The following is a 20,952-nucleotide window of genomic DNA, read 5'->3' as shown; positions in this document are numbered from 1 at the left end:
AAGTCAGTCCGTTCATCCGTCTGTCAGTCAGTCAATTAACAACGTTAAAAATAAACTAGCTATAATCCATGTCTTAGTACTAGAGGTCAAATATCTTGCTCTTAAAGAACATTGTTGTAGAATTGAATAAGCATACTGTTTACGGTTGAAGCTGACGTAAAAGTTTCTAAACAATACATTAATATAAGCAAATATCTATCTTTCAGTTAAATTCAATACCATTTAATGCTATGACTTTTGTTTTGACAATGATGATAAGGCGGACGCATGTAATGAACATAAACAGTTCACAAAACTAGGCTTAAAAATATGATACATAGATTCTTACCTTATTTTCCACAAAATCATCATCTGAATTTGATGCTTCGTTATCACTGAACGAGGCGGTAACGGCAAGAGTGCATAAAATGACCATGAAAAGACAGTAAAATTTTAAGAGATTCATTATGAAATACTTTGGAACTAAACCACGAGGTAAAGAGATTATCAGTAAAGGAATTGCCCAATTCAAAATCACGTCACACCTTGTTCTCGTTGCTATAGAGGCTATCAATTTTTGAAAGATTATCATTATACTTTTGTAAATTAAAAAATAAATAGATAAGAAAGAAAGAAAGAAAGAAAGAATTTTTTTCTCCGAGTTTACATTAAAAAAAAAAACAAAAAAAAAACAAAACAAAACAGGAATAACCTTTACGGCAAACGAAAATCGTCAGCTCACCAATTCTTTGTGAAGTGAAAAAGACTTGGCAAGTCCGAGTGGTAAATAAATAAAAGAATATTTGTCTTTGGTGAGAAGGTTTGCCAAAGCTAAAGTGAAATGCAAGAAAGTGATGAAAACATGGTCATGTTTGCCATCGGCGATTCTGGGCAAATATGCATGAGTCATAACAACTCTATTCAGTCCAGGTTCCGCGATTTCCAGGGGATCATTTTTGCAGTGACGTGGGGATCTTTTTTGCGCTGGGGATCATTTTTGCCACATTTTGGGATCATTTTTGCGGCAGGGATCATTTTTGCGGCCGTACATACCTGCTTTTAAATCAAAGTATAGGCTTGAGCTTTCACGTGTTGTTAAGATAATTCCGTAGTTGTGCACTGCGCACAGTTTTGCGCATGTTTAAAGAATTGTAGTTTTAGGGCTTTTATCACGAAATCTATTATTTTTGTAAAAGGCTTTCAATCAAAAATTCGAACAGTTAACTTACTCAGCGGTTTCCAATACAGTGTGTGGCCCAGTATCCTGCCACTTCAGCTAAAAATCACCGTAACTCCCTTTTATTAAAAGCTACTGCATTGAAACCCGATCAAATTATGAATCAATTATCCTGCAACACAATAAGAACAAATTTTTCATTTGTATCCTTTGTCTTTGGTTTGCATCGCAGTTTTAACAAAGTGGTTTGGAGGTCCAGTATCCTGCCACCTGGTCTAGAATCCTGCCACTGCCAACAACCGTGCGGTTTATTGAGATCCCTGAGTTGTTTAGGTGCTAAATAGCAAAAAGGCACTTTCTAAATACGCGCTAAATAGTTTCTTTCATTAAAAATTGCAAAACAAGTTAGATATCATTCATCGCCTTGAGCAATAATTCCAAACGGCTCTTGTGACTTTCACTCGCAATACAAAATTTTCATGTTATAAGATCCGCTTATTGATATTACAATCTGAGACACAAACAAATAGATCCCAGTTTGAAATAAAGTTCTTATCAATTTAATACTCCTAAATTATTATTTCTAATTTTAAAATTGTAAATTTAAGAAATTAAGCGCGTTAGGAGTCCGCTTTATTTATCTATTTACTGCATAAACAGCACGAACACATTAATGCATAATTAACACGAACGCGCGCGAAATGCACAAATGTCTCGCTTGGTAACAACTAGATAAATTACATTTACTTCATTTAAAACACACTTCATATCCTGCTAATATATCGCATACATTATTCACATAGCCATTATCAACTTATTACGAATATATTTCGCTGTTCATTTACTATACAAAACGATGAGAATGACTTGTCAAGCACTAGCTTATTGGGGTTTCTATCTTGTTTTAATTCATTCATCTCCTGCTCTTCGGTCGTAGAATTGAAGAAATAAAACAGCCAAAGCATCATACAGCCCTTCTACTGCTTTATCAATATCAGTACATAGTTATAAGAACTTCCTAGGCAAAGGAATACAGATCTTTATTCAATTTCTAAGACAAAGAAGAAGTCGAACGATGAGCTGGCAGGAAAAAGGGCCCCCCAAGCCTAACCTTTGTAATTGTTTCTAGAGCGTAGTATTCAAACAAAAACGTATTTAATGGACCTTTCGCTAAGTTTATGAATGTTTTCATCATTATTCTTTCATCACATGAAAAATCATAGCGATCCCAGTCGCGTTTCGCATGTTTTGAGTTCATTTATAATCATTGGTAATTTCACTGCGCAGTAAAAAGCCTAATTTTAGCCATGATAAAGTTTACCTAACTGCTCTTTTCTTCTCCTCGTTCCCGAATGCGTTGTCCAAAAATCCCGTCAAAACTGTCTTCAGAAACCGGAAGTGTTCGGCTAATCATTGGATAGCTTCGGATTAAGAAGAAAAATAAAGCCGACGAGATATTTTAAGTTGAATTTTTTTTGGCAGGATACTGGTGCCGGCAGGATACTGGGCCAGACACTGTATCTCCACATCTGACAAGTCGACATTGGAATCGGGCGCACAGGCTTGTATGTCAGAATCCTTTGATGTCTTTGATTGCTTTGGTGCAAATAAAGACGAAATCTCTTGTTGGACGTTGTGGTCTTTTCATCGCGGTTTTGTTTCTTGGGCAAGACTTAAAATGATCGTAAAATATCAAAACATGCAAAATTACATTGCGTTTGGTTTAAATCGATAATTTATAAACACTTGGTTACTTCTGAAGTTGCACTTACGATTTTTAAAGTAGGCTATACGGCCGGCTTGCCACACTTGATCTTCCATGACCAAGTCGCTTTCTTCTTTTTGATCTTAACTGTTTGGGGAGACCCTTCAACTAGATATCTTTCACCAAGGCCTTTCAGCTCTAAAGGGTTAATGTAATATTTATACTCATCGTCGTTCTCATCCTCCTCATCATAATTATTATTATTAAGCTACTATTTTAATTATTAATGTTATTCTAATGTATAAACATGGTATTGTTTTACCTTCGTTCAATTTGGTTTGTTTCTTTTCTGTGAGGCTGACAGCATTATCTGGAAGGTTTAGTGGTGTAGTTGTTTTTGCAGTCCCGTTCGCTTGTTTTAACTCTACAACAATTCTCTGGGAGCCGGATACAAAGGCAATGTCCATAGGATATACAATTACTACAAATTAAGTAAAAGTAATTGTTAAGATCCTATTGACACTATTAAACTTAACGTCCAAGTTCTTCTACCAGAATAGATGAAAGATGAGAAAATTGATAAATAAAGAATGACTTGTAAAAACAGGAGGAAAGAAAGGAAGAATTTAGAAAGGAAAGAGAGAAAGAAAGAAAGGCGTAAAGTCTGTGAAAGAAGTAGAAAAAAGAAAGAAAGGAGGAATGAAAGAAAGATTGGATGAATGAAAGAAAAGAAAAACGAATGAAAGAAATATAGAACAGAAACAAGTAAACGAAAAGGATACAAAATACAAGGCAACAATACCAACCATAAAATGAAATAAAATTAAAATATTGCATACTTACACTGCAGCATATCAAACCCGGTTCTGATGGAAGGCATCTCTAGTGCAATTTGGTCATCCGTATTTATTGCAAAGCAATGGGCCCCCTTGTTATCGCTTTTATCCAGTCTTGCAAGTTTGATGTTCAATTGGTTCCCAAGTCCAATATTTTTTGCAACATAAATCCCTCCAAAATTACTATAAAAGGAATACACTTTGTTATGTTATGTAATGATGGCATATGTTCAGACCTGTTCAGTCTTTATGGTCTTTATGTGAAAATCTGAGTAAAGCAGTTTAAAGCAATTGGTAGTAATTCTAGCTAATTCTAGCATCTTCAGAAACCCTTTTGTTATATTGACGTCATTGAGTCAAAGCGGGTCAAGTTGGTAAAATAATACGCGATAAACTCAAGATAACAAATATTATTTATACATACCTGACTGTTGTTTTTAGAGCTTTTATGGTTTTTATATTTCTGGATATTTGTGCTCTAAATTTTTCCCGCTTACCCCCTTTTCGTAATATATCGCCACCACACAGTTTATGACATCTAAGACATCTAATTCTGCTCCTTGAACGACTTGAACCACTGCCTGAGTATTCTGAGTAGATGTCGTAGATGGGTCGATAATAATTATCGAGGCTCTTGAAGTCATTGAGGTCAATTATGTAGAGAGATAAACAGCGTTTAAAACGAAGGTCACAAAGTAGTCACAAAGGTCGCGGACCACGCTAACATGTGTTGTGCCTTAGCAAAACGTTGTGTGATGTTTGATATCTGATATGGCAATATTCTTTTCTCGTGACGTGTACAGATTAAGACCATTTAACTGGAAATAAGCACGAAAGACCAAACAAAGGTCTCATAGTGAAATAGGTAAACACACTTAAGTGTTAATAGATGTTTGACGGCTTTTTTATGTCAATCAGATCACATCAGTCGGGTCACGAGGCGAAGTTAAATCATGTAACCCTTCGCAAATCCTTCCGATTTCCCGTATCCCGACGCCTAAAAATCACAAATTCCCGCTCCCGCCACTGATTTCGAATCTCGCATCCCGCTCGGATTTTAGCTCAAATCCCGCATCCTGCGAAACCTATTGTGAACCCTCATAAAAGTTAGTGAGAGAATTTTAGTCAAAATGATTGGTTATCCATGGAGTCTCATTGTAGGAAAAAAGTGTCAACAAAAAATTGAACCAAATCATGGCAACATGTTCTCTTTAGATAAATGTTTAAAATCTTACTTTGTTACATTTTGCCTGCATCAAAACAGAATCACTAATTGATTGCAGACCTCTACTATTAATCAAATGTTGTTTTCCCTCTTCTCATTAATGATATCAAATTGCCATTGAATAAATTAAATATATTGCATTGCTTTCTAATTACTTTATGTCACTGCAGTCATGATTGGTGGTCATAATTGGGACATTATGAAATAGTATTAAAAGTTTATACTTTTCTAGTGTTGTATTCTTAAAAGGTAATGGTTTCATATTTATTAAAACGAGGATTCTTCAACAGTTTTTGTATGAGTTTTATTACGATCTTTTGGACTGAGCGCCCATTATCAGGGATGTAGAAAATGTACTTACAATCGTCAGTCTTACGGTTTCGTAGATAAGCATGCGTGCGCCCTCTGCTTAGATTCGTAACCCTAGACTATGCTTTGATAAATTAAAAAAAAAAAAAAAATTAAATAAGTACATACAATGTCATTACAGTTGTCCACTTAAAAAACTGTAGGATGTTCCTTTAAAACCTTATACATGCGTCTGGCATATCTCAGTCTCTTTTTCTTATCCTGGCTACTCAGCAGCCCTTTTTTTCTTGCTTGCAAGAAATAGTAGCCATTCCAATTCAAAGTCCTGGATACAGTTCTTACCGACACCGTTTGTCCCAGATCACTTTCAGCCATGACTTCTTCTGCCGTTACGTTACTTTTCTCTTCCCTTTTTGCCTTGAAAACTCTTATTAGGCGTCTTTCTACACGCTTTGTTATCTTGCGTGGACGTCCATTTCTCTTATTTGTCAACCTGTGCTAGTGCTTTCACTTCTCAACAACGTTATAATCGAATTTACGGCACTGGGTGCGTTTCCACTAGGACATTTTTAGTAGTTTAAAATTCCTCTAGGTGTTTGTTTACATACTAGCTTATACTAGAATAAATGTGCAGCTTGTTTCCATTATGTAATTTGAGGTGATTTTAAACTAGATAGATCACATTACCATAGAGCGCGAGATTAAAAAAATGGCGGGAGAAGAAGCGCTTGTGTTTACAACACTGCTTTTAACATTTGCTTTATTCTTGAGAAAGCGAAATCGATTTCTTCGCAATCTGAGGTTAGCTGCTTTGCAAAGAAGAAGAAGACGTCAATTATCAATTCTTCTGACAAATCAACTCCAAAATAGAGGAGTTCGTAATCGCAGACGACCAAGAGCATGGGTCTACACTCGTCCTCAATTCTGGTTTGAACAACTTCTAAACGGCCAGAATCAAGATCATATTTGGCGGGAACACTTCAGAATTAACAGAAACACGTTTAATTTCATTTGTGGTATTGTCGGTCCAGATATGAGCAAGCAGGACACAATTTTTCGTCAAGCAATATCAGTAGAGAAGCGAGTAGCAATTGCTTTATGGCGGCTAGCTACTGGCAACTCTTATAGAACGATAGGACAAACATGTGGAATTGGACGTGCCACGGCAATGAAAATCAAGGATTCATTCTGCTCTGCCCTCATGCGTAGAGCCAATGATTTTATCAAGTTTCCAAAAACAGAGGAAGAGACAAGAAAATGTATCCAGGGGTTCCAAAACATCAGCACATTTCCACAAGTTGTCGGTGCTCTTGATGGATCGCATATCCCAATAGCCACTCCAAGGGAAAACCCAAACGCGTATTACAACAGAAAGCCATTTCACAGTATTATTCTGCAAGGAGTTGCCGATAGCAATAAGAAATTCTTACATGTCAGCACTGGGTATGCGGGAAGCATCCATGATGCAAGAGTCTTAAGAATGAGCTCCCTCTACACTGCAGTTGAACATAATTCCATTTTAAACACCCCCTCGAACAGAATTGCAGGTAGAGAAGTAAAACCTCTATTAGTTGCCGATCCAGCCTACAAACTGACTACTTGGTGCATGAAGCCATACCCAGAGGCAAGAGGGATCACGGCGAGACAAACAGCTTTTAATAGATCACTTAGTAGTGCCAGGGTTGTGATTGAGCAAGCTTTTGGTCTTTTAAAAGGGAGATGGAGATGCCTTCTAGATAATCTTGACGAATCTGAGGAGAAGGCTGCTTACACCATCACCGCCTGTTGCATTTTATATAACATATGTTTAGATGTAGATGATGACACGGAAGTTAACATTGTGAATGATGGAAATGGCAATCAAGCTAACCCACTCCCAGGCCATGTCATAAATCAAGATGGAGCAGGTCTAAGAAATCATATAAAAAATGCTTTATTTTGATACTGACTGTTTTCAAAAAGGGTAACTAATTTATATACAAGAGAACTCATGAATGTAAATTTATGAAAATTATTTTTGTTTGCATAAACTTCCATAGTATAAATCAAAAACATTTCAAATTATACTGCTAGTAGCATAAATCATTGTTAATGAACAGTAACAAAATTATTAAAGTTAATGAAATAACAAAATCACTTCTTGCTGTCACCTTTGAAAATTTTGGCTATTTGGGTGATGGTGTCCATCATAATTTTTTGGCTTCTAAGTTCTCGTTCGCCTTCAGCCTCTGAAAGGCGCTCAAAAAAGTCGTGATCTTTTTGTTGACTCCTGTAAATAACTAATCAACTCTGAAGAAGAGTCAGGAGAACTTGCCTTTCTCTTCCTTTCCCTTTTTTTAGCTGGAGTTTTCCCCTTTGATGTGTTTTTTTTCTTGGCAGTGGTCTTTCCTTGACCTTGATCTTCATTGGCACTCTCTTCCTCTTCTGCTGCATCCATGTCTGTTATGATTTCAGAATCACCATCATCAAATGACGTATTGGTTTCTGAAGAGGAGGCAGAGGACTCACTGAGGCCGGTTTCGATCACCAACTTCGGTGTAATGTTGGGTTTGCACCCCAGGACAACATCCATATCGTCATAATATTCGAACGTCTCCCTGTTGTTGCCACTTCGTTTATTATGGTCCTTTACTTTTTTGTATTCCTCTTCGAGTGATTTGATTCGGGATTTGCACTGGGGTCCAGTCCTGAAGTTGCTGAGACCTTGATCTTTTAATATTTTGTTTAATTTCCTCGAAATGTCATCCCAAACAACGCTGTTTCGCCTTTTGCTTACAGGGAAACTATCACGCCACAATTCAAGAAGAAATCTTGTCTCGGCGTCAGACCAGTTGGGGCTACGTAGGCGCTGACTGCTCGTTGTTGAGATATCGGTGGAAGCTGGTGGTCGAGCCGAATATTCGCTTGGAAACTCCAAGTTGAATGCTGTTCCAGACTGGTTTGGCAATGATGGTTGTCAGCCAGGAAAATTCAATGTTGCAGTTGCGCTGGTATGGTTTGGCAATAGTTGGATACCAGGGAAATTCAATGCGGCATTTGTGCCGAGCTGGTTTGGTAATGCTTGGTGGGTCCATTGTTGGTACATGGGGAATAAAATCGGTCCACGTGTAGATACTGGTTGTGTTTCACGCGGAGGTGGTATGACGAAGCGAGTTCTATAAATCAGAGTCAAATATGTATTAAAATCAACAGTCAGATGTAACAATTTAGGACATTTTTTTACGTACCTTGGAGTCGAAGAAGGAGTAAAATCATTGCTTCTATTGCCGTTGTCCATATTAAAAAAACAAGAGAAACGTACCCACAATAGCACAGAAATAGTCAGAAAGAGACAGAGCCCACGTTCTTCTCTCTGGTGCTTTTCAAGTTAATCTAGATAAACATTTTGACAGCAAACTGTCAAATGGTGAGCTCTGATTGGTCACGGCCGGCGGTAGTCCAACTTAAGCCATCTTTTTAGGTCGCTTATCAAAGGTGTCATTTCCGGAGTTGAAGCAACTAAACTCGGCTTAAGTTAGTTCGGAGTCGTTTCCACTGGCGTTTCCGGTATTTTTTCGTTAAACTAGTTTAAAATGTCCTAGTGGAAACGCACCCACTATGTCTACTAAGCTTTCATACAATTTTAGACGTTTTATTCCTGAGAGACTACACCTAGGTATAGTGCTTGAATTTTAATATCTCAAACATGGCCTATTGTTCTTCTTTGTTCACTAATGCATATTTTAGAATTTAATTTATCTTAGAATTTAAAGGGACTCTGAGGTACCTGACAGATCATAGCTAAAATGTACATCAAACCTTGTCGGTTTTGAAAATCGAAATAAATATTCCAAGAAATTCGTTTTTTGGGGTGATATCGTCCGTCAAAGGGCTCCCTGTGGAATATCACGGAATTTGATGGCTTGGGATGGAACATGTTGAATAGCTGGAGTTGAATCAGGCAAATTTCGCTATTGAAGTATGGCTGTTTCCTATAAATTTGAGCCGGAAATTGCTTGAGGAGAAGAATATAATACACCATATGAAAGTGTGAGCGAGGAAAGTGAGCTAGAAGAAGTGGCGAACGACATTCTATGAGTAAACCGCAACAGCTTTCATTGTTTTCAAACATGACGCATCAATTGAACCAAAAGGGATTGTTGCTAAAGCTTGCTTCAATGTATTTTGAGGTGGATTCTGTAAATTAACCATTTGTCATTCAATATCATTTCGAAACACAGATTTTTATTATATGTACAAACTGCAGACTACAGCTTTTTTATTTGAGAGCTTACTTTTAGCACTTTTAAGCTTAATTTATTTTAATGCTGGAGGAAATATAACACGGAGAGCATATTACGGCAACAAATATTCGTCCTTTATTTAGCTTTGTAAATCTTTAAATATTCGGTTGTTTTTAACCAACTATCGTATGTTTTTCGTTCAAAAAAGCTTCCTATCGCGGGGTCTCATCGGCAAAACAAAGAAGACTTTCATTCAATAATTTTATATCCTTTTACAGATAACTTATTTAATTTTTGACTGAAATATAAATTTTTACCAAATATTCAACTGTTTATTAAGCTCTTCGAGGAAGTATGATTATAAAAGTGAGCTTAAATTGTATAAAGATGTTATTGTATAAAGACCTAGACTTTCACTTTAAAAAGCTAAAAAATATTCAAAAACATTTGCAAAAGCCAATTTACTGACAAAGAAATTAGTCATTTTGTATTTTGCCTTTTGCTTGCCTTTTGCATTATTTTCGATTTTGTTTCAGTTGTTCTTGTCAAGTTTAAATGAATGTAAGCTTTGTTTTTGGAAAACTGTAAAAGACCTAATTAAGTAAACCTTATTTTTTGCTCACCTTACCAGTTTTCAAGTCTGTTTTTTAGTTTTGATTTGTCCTAAATCTCCATATTTTCGATTTAAATTAAAGGCATCCGAGGTAAATTTCACTAAACTTGATATTGTATTGGATTATCTGTAGTTATCTTTTGTTTTTTTTTAATCAAAGAGATTCAAAGCATAAAACTGCCGGCCTTGGAAGAAGAATCTTCCAAGAACAAAACTAGCCCCTGGGGGTGGTGGTGAGATTTGAGTTGTCTCCTAAGTGGAAAAAAAAAAAAAACCAACAAAAAAACAATGTAGTGCAAACATAAGATTTATGCACAGGAGAATATTAAAACAAATAAAAACAAATAAAAACTTTTAAAAGTGTAATCCACCTAATTCTAAAGCAAAAGTTGTCAAGGTTCCGAGTTTTATCAAAAACATGTTATAATCAGGTACTCTTCTAGTTAAGTACGGTGAAACAATATTAAGAATCTTTGGTTTTATTACCTCTTTGATTAGTTTAGATATAATGAAATTTTTCATCATTGTGATACTAACTAGAAGCCCTTTCCATATGGTATAATTTGCACTTGCTTTACATTGGATTCATCCAAAATGCTAATTCCCTCAGTCAGTGTAGTAGTGTTTAATGTATACATCATATTCCTTGTTTTTGTTAGTTGATTCAATCACATGTTGTTGGTTGCAACATTATGGTTGCAAAGGGTAAGTGACCTCAGCATTATATTTGCATTCAGTAAACTTTTATAGCAGTCTTCTAGTTAGTTTTAATCAGCCGTTTTGTCCTGTTTTTACCCACGCACATGGTACAAAAGGAGGTTCTTGTATATTTAGCACACCTAGTGGCTTGTGTTGTTTGTTATAGATCATAATTAAAATACATTTGTTCCTTTCTGAGAATTGAGAATTATGATATTACCAAAGTTAAAAACCAAAGTAGATGGATTTTCCATCTACCAAGATACAATTGTTTTAATAAAGTAAAGGAATATACCATAAGTACCCTTATGATACGCAATTGCAGATTTTAATTAAAGGGTCTTGGAAAAATTACTAAAGACAATGTTGGGGTTTTTCATGTTCTTTTTTTACTAGCAGTTATTTCCCTCTCGCATTGCTTCATAAATATATACCTCATCTTTCAATTTTCAACTGTTTTGATACACTGCTTGTCCCATACTCTTGATTTTATTTCTTACACATACGTAAAACGTACGGTAAAGACTGAATAAACACATTAAATAGATAAATAACTTAGTACGTATGACAAATAGGAAAAACTACGAAACATTAAACTGCAAAACGATAAGAACTATAGAAACGAATAACTTACATTTGTGTACGAAGGGACGAAACTGCGAGCACCAACTAACTAAGTATTTACATAGAGGGCGTATATATGGCGTACAAAAACTCCTAAGGGACAAGACTAAATGACGAAACAATGACGAAAATACTTAGACTGAAACGAGTGAAACAAAAGCTATAGAACACTTATAAACAAACCTAAGACAAAGAGAACAAGAGAACTACACTAAAAACTCATTAAAGACTTTTCAGATCTAACACTAAAGTACTAAATTATAAGATGGTTGGAGTATACTTGTATCCCACCCATAAAATGATTACATCACTCTGGGTATACCTTCCTGGTAATTGGTTCATCATTAATTCCTTTTGTATTAAATCAGTTTTCAATTTCTAAACCTAGGACTGAAATGTTCCTTATGAGTGATACTGAGGGTGAGATCTTTGTTGTGAAAATATTTTGAAAATATAAAAAAGAAATAGTTTATTTATTTTATTGTATGTATTTATTAAAATTAATGATGACCACTTTCAGGTTATGATTTTTCTATATACATTTATTGAAACAATTTCTTCTGTCTAACACCCTCAAGATAGATGCAGAATAGCTAGGTTAAAGCTATAGTAGAATAACCCAACACCCACTTGTGACAAGATGATACAAAAAGGGCCTAAATAGTTTCATAATGAAAACTGGTTTAAAGTTTTATTATGAAAATTGGTAAACCAAAACCTAGTTTTTGAATCAACAAGATTGGCAGAACCAGGAAAGAAAGTCACCATCAATATTTTCTGACATTTCAGATCTAGTATATCACTCAAAAATAATTCAATAAACAAACTTTAAATTTAGATTTTAAAAAAACACCAGAACAAAAACGTCAGTTTTGATATTTTGTAGGAAAATGTGAAGCCTATTCAGAACAAACTTAAAGACAATCTTCCAATGTCTTTTCCGAGTTTTTGGTATAATACCCTTTAACTAAAGAATTGAACTTGGTTAGCTCGAGGATCAGAGATACATAAAAATGATTTCCAAAGTAAAAGAAGATATTTATCCTTCCTATCACAATATTTCATCATTGAGGAAAGCTTTTATCCTTAGTCTTAGCGCTCCTTTAAACCAGCTCTTCGAAACAGGTGTCTCCTCGTCCACGAATAACTTTTATCATGAAGAATTTTATTTTTCAAGTAGTAATAACTACATCTGAACAATTCCAATGAAATAAATTTATGTTAAAATCTAATATAGATTATAATTGTCCGATTTGAGCAAGCAATAGTTGACTGTACTATTAATATGTCTAACTTCGAATATTTTATTACTTTGAAAGGGAAAATCTAGCACGGCCGAACTTCAAATTCAATGGCCATTTGCAGTTACTTAGAACAGATATTAATGAGTAAAATATCAAAATTTTAAGCTTATCTCTGTTGATCTGACTTTATATTTGACTAAATTGTAAATATGACCTACATCAATTTGTTTCAACAGTAAGTAATCAGGTTGAGCTCCTTCTGAACATCACTGCGGAACTCACATTCTCTGCAGTCAGCGGTCGGCAGTTTACGATTTCCTCAGCTTCCACCATCAATGTCCTCAGCAACTCGTCGTCAAATTGGCTACCTTGCTTCTTGAGGATGGCATTCAAGATGCTGCAGACTGTTCTGATCTGTCGTTCCCACACGCCGTCCATGTGGCTTGCGTGAGGAACATTGGTCTTGAAGGTCACCCAATCATAGTCGTCCTTGAGGAGTTCGGTATGAACTCTCTGCGAGTGCCTTCTGTAACTTGTTCTTCGCTGCGATGAAATTGGTGCCTTGAGCAGATCTCAGCTGCCTTATCGGCCCTCGACGTCCAACAAATCTGCGGTATGCATTAAAGAATGAATCTGTGTCAAGGTTGTTACTTACTTCGATGTGAATCGCGCGTGACGCCATACACTTAAAGAGCGCGCCGTATCGTTTAAGCTAACGACGTCCTTCTTGGACGATGAATGGACCGAAGTAGCCAACGGCGGCGTACGTGAACGGTGGTGCAGGTTCCAGTCTGTCTTTGGGGAGATCTGCCATCTTCTGGGTTTGGGTGGTGCTCCGTAGCTTGTGGCAGGTGACACTGTAAATATTAACTACGATGTTGAATATGATTTTAACAGTTATATTTCTATTTACAATTTACAGTTGTTTACTCTTCGACTAGACGACAGTACAGATCTCTCTTAGACTGTTCTAAACTATTATAACTTTTTCTCCACTCTTCAGCAGTGTTCTCCCACTTCTCTATCTCCTCTCTCCACTGATCTACTGACTTTGCATGGCCTTTCTTTACGTGTAAAATTTTATATCATTCATCTAGATCTTTCCTTGCGCTACCTCTCGTAGTTCTATACGAATGATATCGAGGTATCCACATAGTTGGGGTGTCCACTTCTTGATAAACGGCTGCTACAATTGGCTTGAAAATTTCTTAAAGGCTTGATCCAGAAATAAACGCATTTATTCACGGCTAGATCTATGTAAATCGATGTCCAGTGTTTTCCTGGTGTGACGGAGGAGCTGTTTTAGCTTTTTATGTGGCTGGACATATATTCTTCCGGCATCAAGAGAACATCATTCAGTAGTAGCGCAGATGTTTTGCTACTTTTCTTGCGTAGACTTTCCGCAATACCATTCGTAATGCTGTAGTGAAGGCATCCCGAACCTGCAATTGTAGAAAGGGATCCAATATAAACGATTAAAAAGCTCAACTGATGAGCTCCTCGGCTCGGCATCTAAAATAGCCCTAGCTGCCCTTTTAGTAACCTTAAAATTCTCAGAAGTGATTCGTTTGAAATTAACAATTGCCAAGCTTCAGTGGCATAATTAAAGATAGGCTTAATCAAAGCGTTATAAAATGAAAGTCTTTGGTTTAACGGTAAACAGAGTTTGATGTTCTTGCACAGCCTATCGATGTAAGTGTTAAAGGATAAATCATGGTCAATGTGAAGTCCAAGAAGTTTAGCAGACGACACTTGCTCCAACATTACGCCACTACTTGTTTTCAGAGATAGTTTATAGCTATTGGGTAGTTTCTTTGCAAGTCGTTTACCAGTTAATATTAATGTCTTAGTCTTCTTTTCATTTAGAGGAAGTTTATTACGGTGTGTCCAGCTGCTTGTACCTAACATTGGAGCTTACAAGCTCACATTAGATTTAGCAACCATTATGTACTTTATAATTTGGTTAATTAGGGGCTGTGTATATGGAGGCAAGCCAGCCCGGTAAGTGGGATAGCCTGCTTTGTGAAGATCTCTGAATCTGCTAGACGAATTTCTCTTTTGAATTTGTGGTCTGGGTATGTACCTGCTTGGAATGGATCCTCGATTGCTGTGACTTTGGCCTTCAGGTTAATCGTCCTCATACCATCTGCTTGTTCTCTTACAAACTGTGAGATTGTAAATGTATGATGCTCTGTTAAGAACTGTTCTTTAGCTTCAGTGAAAACAGTGTTTTGATTGATTCGTATTTCTACTGAGTTTGGTACATTGAAAGCTATCTTGACTTTGTAGTCTTGAAAGTGGTAGGTGTTGTCTAGTTTCAACATGTCCTCTGTGAAACACACTGCCCTAACAGTGGTTTTGGGATCGTCATCACACAGATTTATTTTCGTGTTATTTCTTGTTGGTCTGAGTTCACTTTTACACTGCACAAGTCGTGGTTTCACTCTTTTTTCTTGGTGACTGCGGAACAGGTGCTTGTTTAATTTTTGCCTGAGAACTTCCTGAGAAAGAAAGTAAAACTAGAACGGCTTGCATTAGCCTGATTGTAACAAACGCCGCCGATGTCGAACCTAGTTGCATCTACAATCGTCTGGAGATGAATCATACCTTGTTCCGATTTTTCTGTCCGAGTTGTCAATAGGAATCAAGTGTGGCATCGTACTGCTTTGCGCGAGAAACACGGACACTCGTGATGAACTCACGTGGTTGTTTACTTGTAATACTCCTGATCGTTTACAATAATACTTCTCTACATTCATCTGCGATTCATATACACTTCAATAACAGCTCATCTACGGTTCTGAAACATTTACAATCACTTTACAATACATTCGCTACAAACATAACGAAATTAAACGCTAATTCTCTACATACCTCGTGGTAAATTCTCCAACCCAATCTGAACGATGCCCAGAATGAAAACTTATAATGATATGCATGCAGTGGTATACCGCTGACCGTGAATAGATACACGGATCTTACATCAAGTTTATCTTACAACATGTTTCTTTTTTTCACTATTTCTTATACTTGTAATCCGTAAATCGATATTGGTATATTTTACTTTAGATCTGTAGTTCTGAATTAGCCATCTTTTAGACTCACGATTTTGTAATAAGTATGGATGACCGAGCTTATAAACTTTTCTTGGTAGTGTCCATGTGTCCATGTGTCCATGTTCTGTTTGCCATCACTTTGACATCTATTATTTGTATTGCGCGATGCTAATTTGAATTTCTTTATAATTCTTGTATTTTATTAATGAAGTATCCAGCAATCCGTTTTGATTGAAATTTTTAAATTTAAAAAGCGTTGAATGGTTTTTCCGATGAAAAAAAGTCTTAGAAGTTTGACTTTCACGCTTTTAGCTAAGGTAGCCTATGAAATATCCAGCTGTAATTGAATTAAGGGATTAACTGATAAACATTTTAAGGGTTTCCTATGCCGCGGCTGTATTGATGTATTCCTAGTTCTTGGACGGATCCTTGCTTAAACTTGAATATTTTTCCAAAACAATGGAAGAATTTTGTTTCAAGAAAACGGAATCATTTTGGTATTTGTGACAAGGCAATTGAATTTCAATTTTATTCTAATTAGACTAATTCTGTATAAAAATTGCATCTGGTATTGATTTGCTTTGCAAATTGGTAGTTAAAGGGACTCTGAGGTGCCAGACACATCATAGCTTAAAATGTACATCAAATCTTGTTGATTTTGAAAATCGAAATAAAGATTCCATGAAATGCGTTTTTTGGGGTGATATCGTCCGTCAAAGTTGCGAAATAACTTAAGCTGGGCTCCCTGTGGAATATCGCGGATTTGATGGCTTGGGATGCCTGTGGTGTGATGACGTCAGATAGTGGAACATGTTGGTTAGCCGGAGTTGATTCAGCAAAATTTCAATATAGAAGTATGGCTGTTCCCTATCAATTTGAACCGGAAATTGCTTCTGGAGAAGAGGATAACACACAAGATGAAAGCATGAGCGAGGAAAGTGAGCAAGAAGAATTGGCGAACGAGGAAAGGCGTCAAGGTATCGATAAGTGGTGTACTTGTCAACAATGTGTCGTGATGGAAACAGCTGATATGTGTTTATGTTGTAATGAGCTTGAATCACGAAAATACGACAATACACAAGGTAATTAAGTAAATGAAACAATTTATTTCACGCAGGACTTCATAATTTTCTAATGTTGAAAATAATGTTTTTAGACTCGACATGTATCACAACTAGTGAAGGCTTCCAATGTGTGTGTCTAAATCGAGATGTGCTTTGGACTGCATTAGTTTCTCTTCATGACAGAGAAGGCTCATCTCTTCCAACTCGAACAAATATTCCAAATAAGTGAGTTTTTTTCGGTATTTTCTATTACGTTCCATACATATATTCCAAATAAGTGAGGTTTTTTTTTATTATTTTGAATTGCATTCAATACATATTCATTTCGCTGAAATGTTTTTCAGCTCTCTGCGTTATGCTAGTTATCGCCAATTTACATGGTGGGTGCATGGTTATCTTGGCAAGAAGATCAGAAGGGTAATCCCAGCATGTGTGGTATCCAAGATAAGATCTACCTTCCCCAACCCAAATGAGGAATATACTGGTTTTAAAGAAGATGGAAGTGAAGTGGCTGAAGTGAATCTTGCATGGGAATTTTGATCAACCTTTTGCAATACTTTGAACACAAATTATGAAAAATTTATTGAAGTAATTAAATTATTTGAATCTTGCAAATAGCTTCCTCTTCTCGATGACTTCCTCTCTTGAAGGCTTTTCAGCTGGTGCCAAGGTTTGTGGAGGTACAACAGTGTTTTCAAGGCCACATTCACCTTTGTCCACTCGGACTAATACCTTTGCAGTTATATCTTTAAGATAGCTGTAATCTTTGTTTTGAAGTACTGGTTTGGCTGTGTATTTCTTGAAAACCTTACTCCATCCAATTCTGTACCGGAAAATGACTTCTTCTTCTTCTCCCTGACCTGTAGCCTACACATGCATTTAGAAAAATCCTTAACTGTTAATCAATACTAAAAATATGTGTTTTTATGAGGTCTACAATCCTAATGAAATCCATGAAATTTAATACACTTCAGAATATTTAGCACTACTTCAAATTAATTTTGCATGTATATCTGAATGTATTACACTCTAATTATTAGTACTATTTATTTCATGGGTTAATGGAAACCACTTAATGTTGTTCTTTTGCCAATATGGAGTTCACACTCAGGGTTGGAGCCTCACCAGCTGCCCAGCATGTGAGTGGAGTTTGTTTGATGTGTTCTCTCCTGTGCCACGAGTGTTTTTTGCAGATTACATAGTTTAATCTCCTCCCTCCACAAAAAGATGTTTGTAAAAATTGTGAGGAGAGAGTATGTATGCACAGAGTATTTATTGTAGTGATAGTGTATGAGAGTGGCAGCAATTGATTTGTTTTGTTTTCTTTATTCATACTTTTGTCTGACAATACATTTATTAGTAGTAAATATTTAATTATAAGTACTAAAAGCAAAAAAAGAAACTATGTACCTGTTTCCTATTAGCATTATGGTTGTGATCAAGAGCTGCCAATTCAGTTCCAGCAATCATGGCATGATAAGTGAAATGCTGTAGCTTTGGTAAGTACTTCAAATATAAAGAGTGATACACCTCTAACATTGAAGTTGAAACACATTGTGTACAAAGCCTCAGATCATTGACAAGTCTGGTATTTGTCACAAGTTTGCGAAGAAACACATGTGGTGGGGAGCCTGGCTTTAACCACTTCTTTTTCCTAGAGGCTTGTTGTGATAGTCTTCCATGTGCACACTTTTTAAAGTGTTTTGACCCTGGCCATGAATGTTTATTAATAGAATGATGTACAATGGATGTCCATTTCTCTACCAGAATGTCAGCTTTGCCATCACAAGTTTGTATACACCACCAAAAGTGATTTACGATTGATTGATTCCAATCACTCAGTATTGCATGGCTTTTCTTTTTTGCAGCCTTATTTATTTTTTTACTAACATTCTTTATAAGATGCCATGGGTCCAACTGATGCACTTTTTCTGGTTTTTTCTCCCTCATGAATTTCTTTATTTGAAGGTGACGATCTGTTGAAACCCCCTTTACACTGACACAATGTTCTTCTTCAATTCGAGTAATCACTCTTTTAAAACCTTCAAGTTCCATGGCATTGGAATTTTGTACCTCTGTTACCTGAACAACCTCAAAATCAACAATCTTTTCTGTTTCAGAATCCATTGCTGTATATACACCATATTTAGCACTGTGGACAGGTGAATCTGCCCGTCCATCTCCTGCCAACATTACTGGCTCTTGCCTTTGTTTCAGCTGTTCAATTACTACTGCTTGCTCTTCTTTCCATGCTCTATGAATCTCTGGGAAAATATATTCCTTTCTTATACGATAGAAAGAGTTCTCAGATATATTGTTTAGATTTAGTAAGTAGGCAAACTGTTTAAATTTAGCAAATGGCAGTCCACTCAGTGCTATTGCAGAAACCAGCATTATATTACCAATTCCTTTACAGTGAGAAATGTCACAAGGTTGAGATTTCCATGTATTGTTGCAACCATTTAAACAGGTAAAACTTAGAGTAAGTAATGATTCATCTAGCAGCAGTAAGGGGGACTCGCGTAGCGCCGGCATTTGAAAAAATGACATATCGAAAAACCCCAGCCCCCCCTGGGGTTTCGGAGGTAGGTTAAAGGCCCTACAGGGGGTCTTGCGCGATCCGGGGGCAGCGCGATAAGTCCTTACTGCTGCTGTATTTGGGGTACCGCAAACGGAGGTTAAAATATCTTATAAATATACGATGCACGAATGTAAGAAGTTCGCCAATGACCTCTGTGTGATTTGTCTAAGATTCAAAGTTATCGTACCTAAGCCAGAACCCTTTTGGTGTTGTGGTAAAAAAATGCAAATAGAAGACGACACGTCAGCACAGTGTTACGAGTGTGGTAAGAATATTCGTAATGCCGTACCAAATGCTACCAAAGAGCAGTATTATGCCAATGGAGGTCGTACGAAGACCCCATACAAAAGAATAAAATACTTCCGAGACTGGATGAGTCATATCCAAGGTTTGCATCCGGTATATTTAGACGATGAAGTAAAGGAGAAAATCATAGACCACTTAGAAGAACCAACCCCGCAAAGTCTGCGGAAGACATTGAAAAAATTAAAACTAGGGAAATATTACGAAGCTATTCCCTATCTTTTGTCTGAAATTACCGGTAAGTCTATTCCTGAGGTTTCTGATATGAGCAGAGCCGAGTGGATGTTTTGTCGGCTGAATAAGGATATTCCTTATTACCCTGACGTAATTTACGAAATATTTTACAAAATAGACCCCCAGCACCCGCTGTTAGAATGGATTCCGAGAAGATGAAATGTGCAGCCGAAATCCACCTACGCTTTTTTCAAAGCAAATGTCTACTGAGCGAGTTTTCTTTGTAGCTCCTCTTTTGCCTCCTGGTAGATCTTTTTGCGAGATTCCTCGGAAAGATCTTTCACGATGGTTTTTTTATTGCCCGACTTTAGCTCCCCGTATTTCTTTTCCTCCGCGAGGATCAAAGAGAACTCCGTGTCGTCTATGCGGCGGTCCCGCAAAGCTTGGGAGACTAAGTCGGCGATGGTGTTGGCCTTTGCTCTTGCTAGGGCTATATGTGTATCGTGCTTGGATATCTTACCGGACAATTGCTTTATAATGCCTGTCGTAACAGCGGAAACAATGCTGCAGACGGCCCCGACACCGGCCAAAGGAACGCCAACGACTATTCCAGGCCCGGTAAGTGAGGTAGCAACGCCAGTGCCTGTTAACGCCACGGACATGGAGCCGGAAGTTATCGCGATTTTATGTAATATGCTTCGGGCTCTAGCATACTTTTTCCTGACCTCCTCATAGTGTTTTGTCTGCCCCTCTAAGTAAGCCAGGATTAGATTTGCCTTATTCAAACGGAAGTTCTCGGCGTTTAATTCGTTAGGTTCCTTAGGAAGTTCAGGATAAAGTGGAGGTGCTGAAGGCATGACATCCATTATATATACTAATGTACGACGCTTTTGGGAATGATATACAGGAGCAGCCACATCACGACAACAGGGATTATGCCAACTGGAGAGCATTTAGGAAGATGTTTCCGCATGCAGACCCTAGTAAGTTCGAAAGAAGATCCGATGGGATTTACTTTAACGGCTCCAGAATGTACAGCAATGCAGACTTGGAGCAAGTAGGTGATCAGGTGCAGCAATTGACAATTGTACACCCCGTTCATAAACCACCAAAACCCGAGCATGAAGCACCCAATTTTCC

General features: G+C 37.0%; 1 protein-coding gene across 1 annotated transcript; it reads left to right on the top strand.

Moving 5' to 3' along the window:
* The first annotated feature begins 16,546 nt into the window (after positions 1–16,546).
* Positions 16,547–17,294, top strand: LOC116300462 (P2X purinoceptor 7-like). Its single transcript, XM_031709339.1, has 3 exons — positions 16,547–16,772; positions 16,847–16,979; positions 17,099–17,294. The coding sequence occupies exons 1-3, from the start codon at positions 16,547–16,549 to the stop codon at positions 17,292–17,294; spliced, it is 555 nt and encodes a 184-aa protein (XP_031565199.1).
* The last annotated feature ends 3,658 nt before the right edge of the window (positions 17,295–20,952 follow it).

This window comes from Actinia tenebrosa, unplaced genomic scaffold (genome assembly GCF_029948245.1).
Source record: "Actinia tenebrosa isolate PJP-AT-01 unplaced genomic scaffold, QUT_ActTen_1.0 PGA_scaffold2__45_contigs__length_23673736, whole genome shotgun sequence".
In the NCBI taxonomy this organism is placed as follows: domain Eukaryota; kingdom Metazoa; phylum Cnidaria; class Anthozoa; order Actiniaria; family Actiniidae; genus Actinia; species Actinia tenebrosa.
This window is presented reverse-complemented; position numbering and strand designations above follow the sequence as displayed.